Raw genomic sequence first — 14,420 nt, forward strand, 5'->3', positions numbered from 1 at the left:
AGCATTCATAGCCATCATGGTTGGATCCAATTTCAAGCACAAACGTTCCCACAAAGATGGGGAAACATAATCTTTCTAAAGCACTACCTTAAGACGTGCACTGCTGCGCGGTCTCCATAATGCACTAAAAGCTTCAAATCAATTCTGAAGGTAGTTCCTGATGGAACGCAAGAAAGCGAGTGGCCTCGTCGGACCAGATAAAGCTTTAATGGATGCATCCGGACAACGGAGCGCAGTGATGGATGCTTTTCTTTTTTAGTTTTTTTTTTTGTCCAGTTCAGAATAGCATTATTACAGCATGCCAGATGGATTTATTAAACACATAGAGAAGAGGATGTGAATTTGAGCAAAGATATAAGTTGCTGCAATGCTGAGCAAAAGAGCATCACATTTTAAAAGGTGCATGTCAAAGCAGGGAAGCCAGAAAAATGTTACTTTCGGTTTTTAAAGTCTTTGCACACATTTCTTTGAATAATCTAAATGTTCGACTCTGAGGCTGAGAGGTTGGGTCGATCACGGCTGCGTGTCTGAGCCTACACCGCCCCCTGCTGGCCATCGGTGGGAAGCACAACAAGCAGACACGCAACGCAGATGGGGTGAGAGGTCATGTGTTGCGTTCAAAGACTCCGCGTAAATTAATATCTGTTTGAAGGACTCCACAGCACGGAAATCCTGGTTGGTTTTATGGTCTGTATCAAATGTCTCAGGTGTGTTAAGTAATTGCATGTGAATAATGTATGTTGTGTAAATTAATGTTTTACCTGCCTTAGGACAAACGGACGAAATTTAGCGGCGTATTTATATCAGCCGTTTGTTGATACATCGATTAATTCTAACAAACAAACATATTTTAATCCAGTCTGAAAATGCCAACAATAATATTTATTTGAGTCAAACTTCCAAACAGATCTGTGTCACATAATAGAGGAATAACCTTTAAATACTTCCATCTTCAAGTGCGCGCTGTCCTTTTAAATCCATCACTTTCCGTATCTGTCTAATTGGACCCGCCAGCAGCGCACGGCACCACGCAAGCCGCCTCGGCTCACACTGGGTATTTGTTCCTCATCGGTCACTGGGTAAATTACATTTCAGGCTCTGACTCATTTTCCAGAAATCAGGCAAAGTCACCCGCAGAACAGTTTCAAAACAGGAAATCAGCTTTGAGGGATGAACTTTTCGGTTTGGAATCCATAAAGGGGAAAATTACCTTTTTGGCAAAAAAGAAACGGTGCAATAATGGAGCTAAAAGGCTTGGTGGCGTTCGGCAGGGACGGAACGCATGACGATGGTGGAATGCGGTTGAAAGGAGGATTGGGTTTGCAGAAACTTGTGTCTTGACCCACAAAATGTTAATTCTATGATGATGATGATGATGATGATGATGCACTGGGCCAGTGCAATCATATTTCTCACAGCACTTGAAAGCATCTGGTTTAATCTGGTCTAATCTGGGCAGGGCCGTCACCAGATGAGAGATGACATCTGTGGAAACTGGCTCGACTGTTCGAGTGAAATAAACTCCCGGCTGTCGTTCCACGAGGCAAAATGGCCGTGACCACTTGCCAGAAGGTCACGCTGATATCGTGCTCCATCCTCTGTGTCTCGCTCTTCCTGCCCAGAATGTTTTCACCCAGAGGGAAGAAGGAGACAGGGCAGCTTGAAGGTAAGAGGCCTTATCAGATCATCCATCCGTCCCCATCCTGCTCCGTATCCACGGGCGCCCGCATGGCGTCGACGCGCCGCGGACGTTACCGTCAGGCCTCCGCCGCCATCACGTGCGGTTCACACAGAATGAACAATCTGCAGATGCTGCGTGTTATTTTAAAGAATTTAAAACATGTATTTGTATATATATTTATACACGTTCAGATACGTATTAATATATTCGTCTCCACGGCAACATAAAACTAAATTATGGAGGAGGTAGGGTTTTTCGTATCCTTTGATGTTTTTTGTTTTTTTGTTTACACAAAACAGATTTCCATGCAACTAGATTTCCCGACTCCGCCCATTCATGTTTACTTCACTCTAATTGGTGAAACAGACTGTCAGTCATAAGAAGCAGCGTGTCATTGGCCTATTGAGTTGAGGAGGCCGGCATAAAACAGGAAGTAGTGTTAATTCTTTTTTCTCTCTAGCAAACCAACATTCCAAAATATATTTATTATCGATTAATGAAATATAAATTACAGTTAATATTTCTGTTAACTGGGCAGCAATCTTCTCTGACTGTCCGACTTGATAACTGATTTCATTTGAATGCATGGGAAACTGGCGCCGCTCCTTCCATGATCAATATCCGAAATGACAGCGAAAGATACAGGATGATTCTGGATATTGATGAACTGATTGATTTTTTTTTGTCCACCAGTCGGACCCGGGTTCTACCCACCTGTGCTGCATCAGCGGTCTCTGCCAGGGGACCCGGAGCGCTGGGCGCTGGACCCCTCCTACTCCATCACACATGGCGCCGAGGCCATGGTCAAAGTGAAAAGCATCGGACGAGGCAGAAAATACAACCTGATGACTCAAGTCATTCCCATATACGGCTTTGGGATTCTCCTGTACATCCTCTTTATCATCTATAAGGTAACAGATGCAGAGCGCCATGATAATGACAGTCACATCCCTTTAATGGTAAATGAACAGCACTTATACAACGCTTGCCGAAGGACACTTCAACATGCAGACCGTCAGAGCTGGGATTTGAACCACCTACTCTCTGATCACTGGGCAACCCACTCTACCAACTGAGCCACAGCCAGCCACTAACCTTCGGTATTATTTACATGATAAATGTGGATGAATCTGATTGTTCTCGTGTTCCGTTCACAGCTGACGTGTAAGGGGAAGACTTCTAAATCGGACATCGACAGAACAGTAAAGACAAACATGAAGAGGAAGATTAGTGAGCACCACCAGCAGCTGGATCATTCCCCTCAGGATGTTCACACAAATTCACGCAATATTGGAATGTTTTTTTTTTTTAGCCATGGATTCTGAGCTGGCGAGGCTTCAGGAGAGGCTGCTGCGAACAGAGATGAAGATGGAGCGGATCATCTCAGGAAAAAGTCAAAGTTCTGGGAGGTAAGTCGTGTTTTTGGTACTTTTCATATCATATAAATGAGTCCGCGCTGTGAATGGGAATGAAAGAGTTAAAAACGAACGAGGAAAATCATTACATGGAGAAAGGGCTTCGGCTTTCCAGCTTCTGCTGCTGTGGCATAAGCTCCGTGGGGCAACGATCCGATCTGATCTGCCTCCATGTCTGTGTTGCCCTCTAGTGGCCGAAGGAGGAAGAGTAGAAGCACGTCAAAGAAGGAGGAGAAGTTACTCAGGCAACTTAGACAGATCACACAGCTGATGCAAGAGGGGCGGCTGGAGGCAGCCTCCCCAGAGATGGAGGCCGAGGAGGTCCCCTATGGGGCAGAATGGGAGGGTGGGTAGGTCTGAAAGTCCGACATCCTCAAACCCAATGCAAATTCTAAAAGAACAAACCTTTTCCACGTTGTTCTCAAACGCAGGCTACCCAGAAGAAACCTACCCGATGTATGAAGACGCCTACAGAAGGCCAAAGTGTCGCACCATCACGCCGAAGGTACCGCCCCCCCAGCCCACCGCGGAGGCCCTGGCGGAGAGGATGGAGCAGGAGGAGGAAGAGGTTATGGCGAGGAAACTATCCATAGTGCAAGAAGAGGATGAAGAAGAGGATGGGCAAGAGGAGGAGGATGAAGATGCGTATAAGGGGGGAGAAACAGAGGCGGAGGAGGTAACTGAGGAAGAGGAGGAGGAAGCTGAGGCAGAGAAGAGGCATTTGCTGCAGTCATTGCAGCCTGAAAGAAAGGAGGAGAGGATTGGATTGGAGGCGAGCAAAGAGCTCCGGTACAATGGAGGGAAAAAACAAATAACCTTCAGCGACCGCCGGGATGTGTTCCGCTACCCGAAAGAGGATACCTTCAAAGAGGAGGAAGAGGAGGATGAAAGTACAGAGCTGGAAGAGGAGGAGGAAGCTGATGAGTATGATCCAGTGATGGAGGCGGAGAGTCTGCAGTTCGACTGCGGGAGTTGCATCAACCCGGAGGAAGAGGCGGAGAAGGATGAAGAGCGTTTGTTCATGTCGCCGCTGGCGGACGACGAAGGAGACATCCTGTCAGATACGTCCAAGGAGGTCCAGTCCAGCGGGCTGAGGATGAGGAACAGAAGAGAGACGTGACGAATGTCTCCAGCAACATAGGAGGAGTTTTTAAAAAGTGAAGGTTTCTGGTAATAAACAAATTAAAATAAAGATCCATCCAACAAATGCCTCCTCTTCTATTTTGTCACCATCCTACAAGCTCCATTTAAATTTTCATAAACATTGCAGTCAAAGCGATCCAGAATCCAGGATCTCTTCTGGATCACTCCAGATTGAATCAACTGTTCCCGATAAGATTCCCAACATTTCCTGAAATTTTCAACAAGATCCATCGGTAACGTTTTGTGTTGTGTTGCTAACAGACAGATGAAACAAACCAACACCGGAGATTTCAGAATCAACATTAAGTGGTCAAATTAGAAAAATCAAAAGGGGAAAAAATTGCAACAAAGTAGTACATTTTTTTCTTTTTTAAATAGAGAAATGGAGACATTTTGAGACGAGGTTTTATTTTTCCATGATTAAAGGACGTCTGTACCACAACAGTAAATTATACACCACTGACTGTACGTAACCAGCACTAAGAACAGAAAGTGGAGGAACATTTGGTTCCCGGACACGTGTATGAAAAGCACACTTTACAGCAGTTTATCAATTTTAAAATAGAAATTCAAAATAGTTAGAACACAACTGAGTACAAGAATAGCACGTTTGATAAGGATTCGCTCCTAACCCACATAATGACAGCAGAATTCCAGATTGTTCTTTGCCTTCCCTCGAGATATTTTGAAGGTTAACAGTACAATACAAAATACTGCCATTGTTTCAGAAAGGACGCTGCCCAGTAAAGCGCGAGGGGAATAGTTTGAGTACGAATGTGACGAGAGATAAACCACAGAAACGTACAGACGGGCAGTCGGATGAAGAACGAACTGAGAAAATGGGTTTAACAAAAATGAATGAAAGCGAGAAACCAACGGGCGAATGTTGAATTCATCTGTGATCATGGCCGTTTTGTCTGCCACGCGGCATAAGTACGTTCTTTAAACGTGTCGCAGACCCCGAATTTACGGCAAATACAGCCACACAATTTAGAAATGTGAAGCTCCTTTAGTTTATTTAGCTTAAATGTTAGACAATTCAAAGTAGCTTCATCTCCAATGCATGGGAGGACAACGCGAAGAACCGAGACGAGTTGGAGCTGGCATCGGTCTCCAAAGGCACGATCCAGAATGTACAGCTACATCCCATCCCCCGAAGCCTTAAAGTAAAGTGCATCACATACATTCGCTTGTATGACACTACGACACAACATGGAACACAGCCCAGCGCGACACGCCTTTGACCTGTCCCTCGCCGACTTTGCCCCGCCCCTCGCCGACTTTGACCCGCCCCTCGCCTACGTCGCTCACTGTTCGGCGTGGATTCAGAGAAGCTTTCTGCTAACGCTAACTCATGTGCTTTGTAGCTCCATGGAACAGACAATGCTAAAATTATTTCAAATAATAACAAGAATGAAATCTAACATGTAATAAATACATAAATAAAATAAATATATCGTGATGCACATATATTTTTGTATTTAAAAACCACCCAAGCGGTTTCCAGACGTCGTGTTTTCGTGTGGCACGTTACTTCTCAAACTCACAGATATGTAATTGTTAGTTATAATTTAAAGAGAGATGAATATTAAATTTACTACATAAAGGAATAGTGCTTGTTTTCCATAATGCCAGTACGCAACAAAAAGACTATATTTATCAAAAACAAATACATTTTGAAATTGTGAGCAACCGGTGACCTACTTCCTGTTTGGGTTTGCATCGCGTGGCGCAATGAGATAACTAGCTAACGGTTAACTAGCTAACAATTCTCACCCCTATAGTCTCCAGACAGATACTCGATACGGGTCTTTATATCTCGAGTCGTCACTGTGCTTGTTTTCTCCCACTGACCAGGACCAACCTGAGTGACCCCCCCCCCCCCCCCATCACACACAGACACACAAACACACAAAAGGTGAGGCCCATAAAGCGTTTTGGGATATGCAGGACTGCCAAGGCGCTGGCCGAGTGGGACAACTCGGACCGGCCCCAGGGAGACTTTAACAGCCCTTGTTTCGGGGACAGATGGACCGACTCTCCGCTGAAACGCCACGCCGGGATCTATTCACAGGCCAACTTGCTGTCAAAGCTCGAAAGTGCAATGGCGAAGGCTTGCAGCGCACACATTGGGTAGTTATAGTCCATGGTGAAGACGTCTTCCGCCACGCGACCGAACTGCATCACGATGTAGTCGGCTGCAGGAGAACCAGAGGGAGAGCGGTCATCCAAAGAAATCAATTCTGCAAAAACAACCGCGAAAGGCTCGTTTCTCGTTGGCCGGCAGACGTAGCCTGACGTTGGACTCACGGTCGTTGTTGTGAATGATCTGGAAATTCTTGACGGAGGCCTGAGTGACTCTGCCGTGGAAGTTCAGCACGTACGACTGCGTGTCGTCGTTCCACACGGGCGTCTTGTTGTGGAGTTCGATCACGCTCTCGATGTTCTTGTTCTGCCACCGGGCCAGCAGCGACTCGTGGTCCTGGACCGGGGGGGGGATCAACACAGAGGGCATTAGTACTGATAGCATGGAGTGTTAGAGGCGGGACGGATGGCGAGGGAGGAGGTGGGACGTACGTTCTGCGGTCGGATGGAGACTCTCTCGTGGTCCATGTTCATTCCGGGGATTATGACGCTCATCTTTCGAGGCCCTTTGAATCCTAAAACATTGGTTTCCTGCATCCCAAAAATTATAATACACACATATAGTCAAACTTTAAAGATAGTGAAAACTCCACAGGGTGGCGTTGGGGAGCATTTTACTCACGTAGCAGATAGCGGCTAGCTCTTGACGCAGGTTGCTCGCTTCCAGGCTGGTGGCGCTCTTCATGGGGTTCAGCCCGCTGTCGTAGACGGTGAACTTGGTTCCCATCAGGTTGGACCTGCAAAGATGTCGGATGCTGTGTGCTTGTGTCAAGAGTACGACGTGAACTGGAGTGGAATTCCCATTGTGTGTCCCTACATTACAAATACGCATCCGGATTGTGCAGCAACCGAACGTCGTTGTTGATGTCGGCGCCAAATGTATGATCAATAAAGCTTTAAAAATGCCACATCCCTGTTGGGGATTCCGACTGGCGGGCGCTAATGTTGTTGTTGCTGTGGGTTGGCACCGACTGACGGTCGGGCTTCCCAGCAGGGAGCCGGTCTGAGCCGGATCCCGAGAGCGAGTCGGAGGGAGGCGCGCGTCTTACCAGAGACGAAGCTCCGAATGGATCGTTGACATTTGTTTCCAATCGTAAACGAGACGGCGGCCTTCTCATTTCGCAACCATACGCTGACTGCAGCGCTTGCCGTGCATTCATTAGCATCGTTGTAAAAATGTGCTGGGATTTAGGCGGAATTACCCTCGATCTGCAGGATAAATCCAAGATCAACACACTCGTTCTTCCACCGCCGCAGCTTTCATCCCTTAAAATCCACACACATGAAATATACGAACCAGCAACCCAGAAAGCGACCGCGGCGGGTTGCGTTGCAGACAAGTAGCACCGCGTGGCGGTGGATTCTAAACGCTTCAAAGAACCGAAAGTCTCTTTCCTGAAAGGCCACACTTGGTTTGGTCCTTCGGGGGAATGGAGGGGGGGGGGGGGGGGGCTTTTGAGAAGCAGTGAAAGAAAGGTCAGTGTTCATTTAAATTTAGATCTCCATCAATCAAGGGATTGTGATTGCAGCGGTTTGAGCGGCGCATCGACCGATGCTCGAGCCAGCTCCGGGGATTAGAGACTCGCACACGGCCATATTTGATTAAACGGCCCGGGAGTTTCCATGGAAGCAGAGATGATGTCACCGCTCACGTCCTACAAATCTTATTGTGACCTCGCTGGAGTTCGCAGCTAATACAAAGACACAGGAGGGATCGTATCCCGGGAAAAAAAACATCCCTTATATGCAGATCAAGGGGCTTCGCTAAGGATCGAATAAGTGTGACAGAATATCGTGGGACGATCAAACGCTGATGCTGACCTCAGTTTTCCAATGAAGCTCTCCCCACCTCGGGACAAATCCGTGGGATCGATGGAGATGAGGTAATTTGATGTTTTGCTCTTTTTCCTCTTCCTGCCAGCCAACAGGAACACCTGTGGCCAAGGTAGGAAAATACAGGAACATAAAACTCCAAAAAACGCAATGTCTCATGTAGTTTCACGCAAATGGCCGGTAGGGGGCGACGGATCCTGCCGTCTCTTCCCATCCCGACTGACCTTCTTGCCGTCCTCCCTCTCCAGGTGGAGGTAGTACGTGGGATACATGCCTCGGTCCATGCCCTTCTTGTCTCTGGTGATCCTGCACTTCACTCTGACCCCCTGGGGCGCAGGTCGCAGACAGAACTCCTCCAGGTCCTCCACGTCGATGGCGGGGTCGCTGACCGTCGGAGTGGGGGCCGACGCCACCTCCTGCGGTTGGAAAACAGCCTGAACGGGACAAGCGTCCGCATGAGACGTTGGACCGGTGAGTTGACTTTCATTAGAGGCGAGCAACGAGTCTGGAAATCGAGCGTCCCTCTGGGAGTGGGAATGAGAACTCGGCGGCTAAAATAAGGAGCTGAAAACAGCTGGAAAACTGGAAAACTGGAAAACGCATTGGGATAGAAAGGCTACATAAAATCAGCGAGTGGCTCCAGGGTGAGTTCTAATCAATAAACGCTCCGCATGACAACAAAGCCATCTTTCGGTTTTTATAGAATATACTTTTAGCACAGCGCCATCGTTCCCAGCCGTGCCTCGTCGACTTCCGTCTTACCTTGCCGGACTTCCGGCTGGTGGCGGAACCCGGTCTGGTGTTGCTGTTGAGCTGCGAGGAACTGGAGCTGATTTCGTCCTCGTCATCCTCTTCCTCGTCAAAGTTCATGCTGCTGGATATCCCTTCACAGACGATGAAATGGGCGTAGAGAAGAGATGAGTAGAATTCCAATAGAGTCATCGGTCTTTATTTGGATGACTCGGGATGAGAGCGTTTCTTTCGGGGTGTTTTTCTGCGGCGGCGGCGACAGGAAGTCTGCTGCAGGACGGCTACCTTTCTTCAGCATGGTGACGCGTAGATCCTGTTTACTCTGGGACTGGGTGCAGCTCATCACCGGCTCCACCTCGCCCTCCTCCGAGGCGTTGTTGTGTCCCACGGTCAGGATCTGGATCTGACCGTCGCTCTGGGGGGAAGCGAGGCCATCAATCGCTGGCGAGCCGCAAAAAAACGCAAGCAGGGAAATAAAGGAGGAGAAAAGTCCATCAAGATTCAACCAGCAGGAAGTCAGGCATTCCCAGAGTCTTCGCTGAACTTTGCGGGGGGGGGGGGGGGTCTTGTGCTCCGTTCTTAGGTTTTCCGGTACTCGCTAGCTTCCTATTCACCGAGCGTCTAACGGCGGAGAGGACAGGACAGGAGAAGAGATCACTGCGGGTTCAAAACCACAGACGAGCCTTTTCTTTTCTGATTCCTGTGGGGAGCCCAGATTTGATGCTTCTTGTGGAAACGCATGCAGGAATTCCTGCTGAAACGAGCTTCCCGTTTGGAATCCCGGTGTGCAGGAAGCTTCTACATGTTTTATTCATGCTGTATTTTTAGCAGCTCGGGGGAAACAGCCCGCTTCAAACCGAGTGCTTTCAATAATTAGAGCGAGGCGACGAGGGAGCGACACCGTTGACCCAATTAATTTTTACCCGAGTGTAAAATGACCTTTTCTTTCTTTTGTTTTCATTTGTTGGAGGAAGAAGAGGAGGAGACAACTTCATCCACTACATCCCTTTTCCTGCAGCGACTCTTTTATGTTTAACTATTTAATTACATCTTGTGAGTTTGGAAAGAACGGAGAAGAGACCCGCTTCATTTCGGCGGACGATCCCAGCACCGGGCCGGCGGTTCTGACCTTTGTGCTTCCCTTTCCGCTCCTTCTTGTCGCTGCCCGTCTGCGGGGTGGAGCTGGCCGACGCCTTGCCCTTCTTGGCGGAGCGGGGCGCGTCGGCGATCATCTTCGCCGCCTCTCGGTCAGCTTCTTGCACTGGGAGGAGAGGAGGGGTCGCATCGGTTTTCCGTTTTATTCAGGCGCAACAAAAGATCAAACAGATCGTGGGCGACGGCTCCTATCTGCTCCATCAGAACATCGGCCGAGTGCAGAACGACATCACAGTTCGGGGCCTGGAGGCCAGATGAGACCTCATCGATGCCGACCGCGCAGATACGCACCAGAAGATGCTTTTGCTCACCGTGGTCGATGGTGCTGCTGTTGCTGCTGAGGTAGCACTCCACCAGTGGCGCCTGCTCCTCGCTCTGTTTGGTGCGGCGAGCGCGGGACCGTCCTTCCACGTTGGACTGGACCATCAGAGGCTCCTGCCTCTTCTTCTTCTGCTTCTGTTCGAGCAGCGCTCGCTGAAAGCAGAGAGGAGAGCGAGATGTGGTTCTTCATCTGGACCAACTGTCCAGCATACGACAGAGCTCATCAAATATCAAAGGCTTCTGCTGGTGGAGGCCTCCAGGAGAACGTGGGGCTCAGACGGGAGGTGCATTCAACAAGGAGCTGATGCACGGAGCAAGACCCCCCCCCCCGGTGTGAAATGTCTGGAATGCACAACTGGAGGCAAACGTCTCTGTCTTGTCTCAAAGGTTGCTCACAAACAAGGAGACAAGTCCTCCATAACTACGCGAGTCGTTTATGCACCGTGATGCACGTCTCCATGTAATTCATGTAAAGGATGTATATATATATTTATATATGTGTGTGTGTGCGTGTGTGTGTGTGAATAAATCTTGTTATCTATTGAAGCAGAACACTCAGAAGGTGACATTAGACACAGCTTTGGACGCTTTGTCGTGTCGGGCCGAGGTGTCGCTGAAAAATAACGGTGACATCAGCACCGGCGTGAAGCTCTCAGACGAGGTCTCGGTGCAAAATGATTCAGACTCACCTGTCTGTCCAGTTTCTGCTGCCGGAGGTTGGTGCCCTCGTCATCTAAAGAGCTGCAAGACAGGAGGGCGGAGCTTTAAATGCGTTCATTATCATTCAACCCTAACAAAGACACGCTAACTGCTCGAGTCAAAACCGTCTGTTGTGAACAGGAGAGCCTGAACGCACCACCCCGACGGTATCTTAGCGGCGTTGCCTATAATATACGTGTGGTTGCCACGGAAACAACATCCAGAAAACTTCAGGAAAAGTATTGATGACTCACACTGGTTGTGTCAACCAAAGCCAGGTCGGATTTTTCATGGAAATCTTTCATGAGAATCTAAATGCTTTTTTTTTTTTTTTTTCATCATCTTGTGAACTCTTATCATTTTTAAACGCAATTCATGAATGAAAAAGCCAGATGGTTTGTTTAATAGCTGTCGGTTAGCATATTCTAGCCCGATGCTAACGATGTCAGACCGTCTCGGATCATTAGTGAGAGACGAGCTTCGGTTTGATAGAAGTCGACGGTGCACTTCCTCCTTCTTTGAATCCATTTCCTGTTTCATGGCCGGCTTCCTCCGTTGCTTTCGGAGCTCTAAACAGTCCGTGAGATCCCGGCTGGATTATTCACCGCATCGAGTGTGAACGGAGGTAAACGGTGCAGCTTCCTTAAACTATGTTGATAATAAGTGTTTGTCAGAAGCGATGCCAGGAACCGTCCAGAATGCCGTCCAGATTGAGACGCCGCTTGGTTCTTATTTGCCGCCAGAAGATTCAACTGCCTTCGTCCTTCGTTTGAGGGAAGCGCTGGAAACTTTCACAATAGAAACTATCCACGCTGTGACGGTTTCATTTGAGGCGTTCCCAAGTCAGATGAGAACCCCAAAGATCCCCCCCCCCCCCGCCGGGACATACTTCCCCGGGGGGAGGCATTCTGGGGTATCCTAACCAAAAACGCCTGAACCCACTCAGCGGACTCCACTGGGATGACTGAGCTCCTCACATCTCCCTGGGGAGTCCAGACGGGGGGGTGGGGGGGGGGGGGGGGGTAGGAAGCCCCTGCCGCATGTAGCTTTGATCGTTGCCCCCGAACACAAGTGGGACTTAAATATCAGATCAAGTGAAGCGAAGCGACCGGAGAGGAGCCGGAGGAAGGCCTTGCTCCCACCTGAAGGAAACGTTCCGTTTACCTAGCAGGGTGAAGGACCGCCCACTAAACTCGGCCTCTGATTGGCTCGCTGGTTGAGCTTTTCTTATTGTTGTTGTCGTTCCGTGTCGTCGAGCTTCCGCCGGGTCATGATTACAGGGCGCAGAGACTCTTTCTCCATAATGATAATGAGCTCCAGCAGAAGAGAGGACGATCAAAGACAGGGAGGGGCCGGAACGCTGACTCCACAAGACGCTTAACGTTAACCCAATTTCATTTGGTTCATACAGAAAGGAAATTAGACGCAAGCGCAGAAGGATCAGAGTTCATTCTCAGCGATGTCGCTCATCATCAGCGACATCTCGACATCTTCGGCTGCACGAGTTAGAGGTCTCTTCATTCTCTCCCAGCGAGGGGGGGGTGAACGCACAACGGATTTACCTCCCACTCAGCGTCAGACGCACAAACAAAACACTCCACGCCTACAATCAGAGCAATCGAGTGTGTGAATCGGCATCGGATGAGCAAATCAAGCCCCAAATAGTACACAAAAGAATTGTGCCTCCTTTGCTTGTTAATGTTATGTTTTATTTGTTGGTTTTATCTCTTGTTTTTATGTTTTATTTTATTCTCTTGTGCACTTTGAGGTTTGCTTTCAAATATAAGGTGCCTTCAACATAAACTTTATTGTTCTGATGTTGCTCTTTGTCCGAGGGTCTGCTCAGGGAGTTTGTGTGTTTGCTCAGACACACGAAACATTAGAGGGAACATTGATCGTCACCTCTCAGTCTTTGCTGAATGACCTGATCACATTAGCGTTGGCAGTCCCAGCCGAGCCATCGGCCGCCGCCGCCACCGATGTCTGGGATATACTGATTTTTGCTGCTTGGTGCTTTTTGATCACTTTTGAAGCACCAAAACTTGCCCATGCATTTTTCATGGCAGCTAAAGAGAATTGCTCGTTGTCTTGTCACCAATCTCAAATAGAAGCTTTAAGGTATTTAATGACAAAAAGGAGCAGAATGATCCATCAGTGTTTGTTCTAAAGCAAATAGATTCATTTCACTTTATGTAAAATACGGATTTGTTCTCTATAATCTAAAATAAACTTCTTTTCACTTGTGATTCAGTCTCATTCTGAAAACGGTGCACTGCCTCCATGACTTCCAGCAACCAGGGAACCAATGGCATCAAAGTGAGGAGGGAACCATGGTGACGGGTCTTCAATCAGCGGCGTTCGGAACCGCATTGACAGAAGTAAATCCGATCCGCAAGGTCCGACGGATCCGATCTCCTCAACGCTCGCGTTGTTATTCACGCACAAAGTCTGCATCTGTATCTAACGTGATCGTTTATAAATGTAATTAAATGCAGCAAACAGGAAATAAATGTTTCCCAGAAATGTAAACCTAAAATGTTGCCGAACCCCCCCCCCCCCCAAAATAAACCCATCAGTTTGATGAAGAGGATTTGTTCCCATATTCCGATCCCTCTAGTCGGATCCCCGACTCTCACATGACAGACCCGCCGCTCGGCTCGGATGCGCAACATGCACGCGCGGCGCCCTTCCCCGTGTTCTCGCGGTGCCGCGCCGCGGTTCGGTCGGTACCTGTAGGGGATCCAGTCGGAGGAGTGCTTGGAGCTCATTCTGCATCGATCACGGTCCGGACGGCTGCGGGGGGGGTCTCGGGGCGGCGGTCACGCGCACAGCCCCTGTTCATCCTCGGCGCGGAGCTCGACGTCTCCACGCGCGTCCGCGTCTTCCTCCGTCCTCTGACGGTTCCCAGACAGCAAATGAAACTCCCGGTTCTTCGGTCCCGTGCGGCGGGTTCCGGTCAATGCCTCCTCTCTTCTCTTCTTCCAGACGCCGCCTCTGAGCTGGCTCTCTTCCCTCGCTCTATCCAAACCTCCCTCCCTTCTTGCCCTTTAAATCCCCCTCTCCATCCCTCCTTGCTCTCTCTCTCTCTCTCGTTATGGTTTGTGCAGCATCACCTGCAGCATCTCTGATTGCATGAATGCCTGAAACAGAAAAGGGATGGATCCTTCTCCTTTGCCCCCCCCCCCCCCCCCCTTTTCACGCTCTTCCTCTTCCTCTTCCTCTTCCTCAGCTGTGTTGCATGGGGCATGGAGAGATGGACCCATCATTTCTTTATTATC

General features: G+C 48.8%; 2 protein-coding genes across 2 annotated transcripts; one reads left to right on the top strand and one right to left on the bottom strand.

The window, feature by feature from the left end:
- Nucleotides 1-1,471: 1,471 nt before the first annotated feature.
- ric3a (RIC3 acetylcholine receptor chaperone a) lies at nt 1,472-4,216 on the top strand. Its single transcript, XM_068741880.1, is given in 7 exon segments — nt 1,472-1,525; nt 1,528-1,666; nt 2,375-2,592; nt 2,839-2,911; nt 2,994-3,090; nt 3,288-3,442; nt 3,528-4,216. Coding segments are annotated over 7 exon segments (1,425 nt in total).
- A 2,087-nt stretch (nt 4,217-6,303) lies between these two features.
- On the bottom strand, nt 6,304-13,910 carry tub (TUB bipartite transcription factor). The gene is made up of 12 exons (XM_068738709.1): nt 13,873-13,910; nt 11,133-11,184; nt 10,434-10,596; nt 10,097-10,228; nt 9,253-9,408; nt 8,980-9,101; nt 8,442-8,633; nt 8,206-8,318; nt 7,007-7,121; nt 6,817-6,915; nt 6,550-6,721; nt 6,304-6,437 (listed from the first exon to the last, which is right to left on the bottom strand). The coding sequence occupies exons 1-12, from the start codon at nt 13,908-13,910 to the stop codon at nt 6,304-6,306; spliced, it is 1,488 nt and encodes a 495-aa protein (XP_068594810.1).
- Nucleotides 13,911-14,420: the final 510 nt, after the last annotated feature.

This window comes from Brachionichthys hirsutus, chromosome 1 (assembly GCF_040956055.1).
Source record: "Brachionichthys hirsutus isolate HB-005 chromosome 1, CSIRO-AGI_Bhir_v1, whole genome shotgun sequence".
Taxonomy (NCBI): Eukaryota; Metazoa; Chordata; class Actinopteri; order Lophiiformes; family Brachionichthyidae; genus Brachionichthys; species Brachionichthys hirsutus.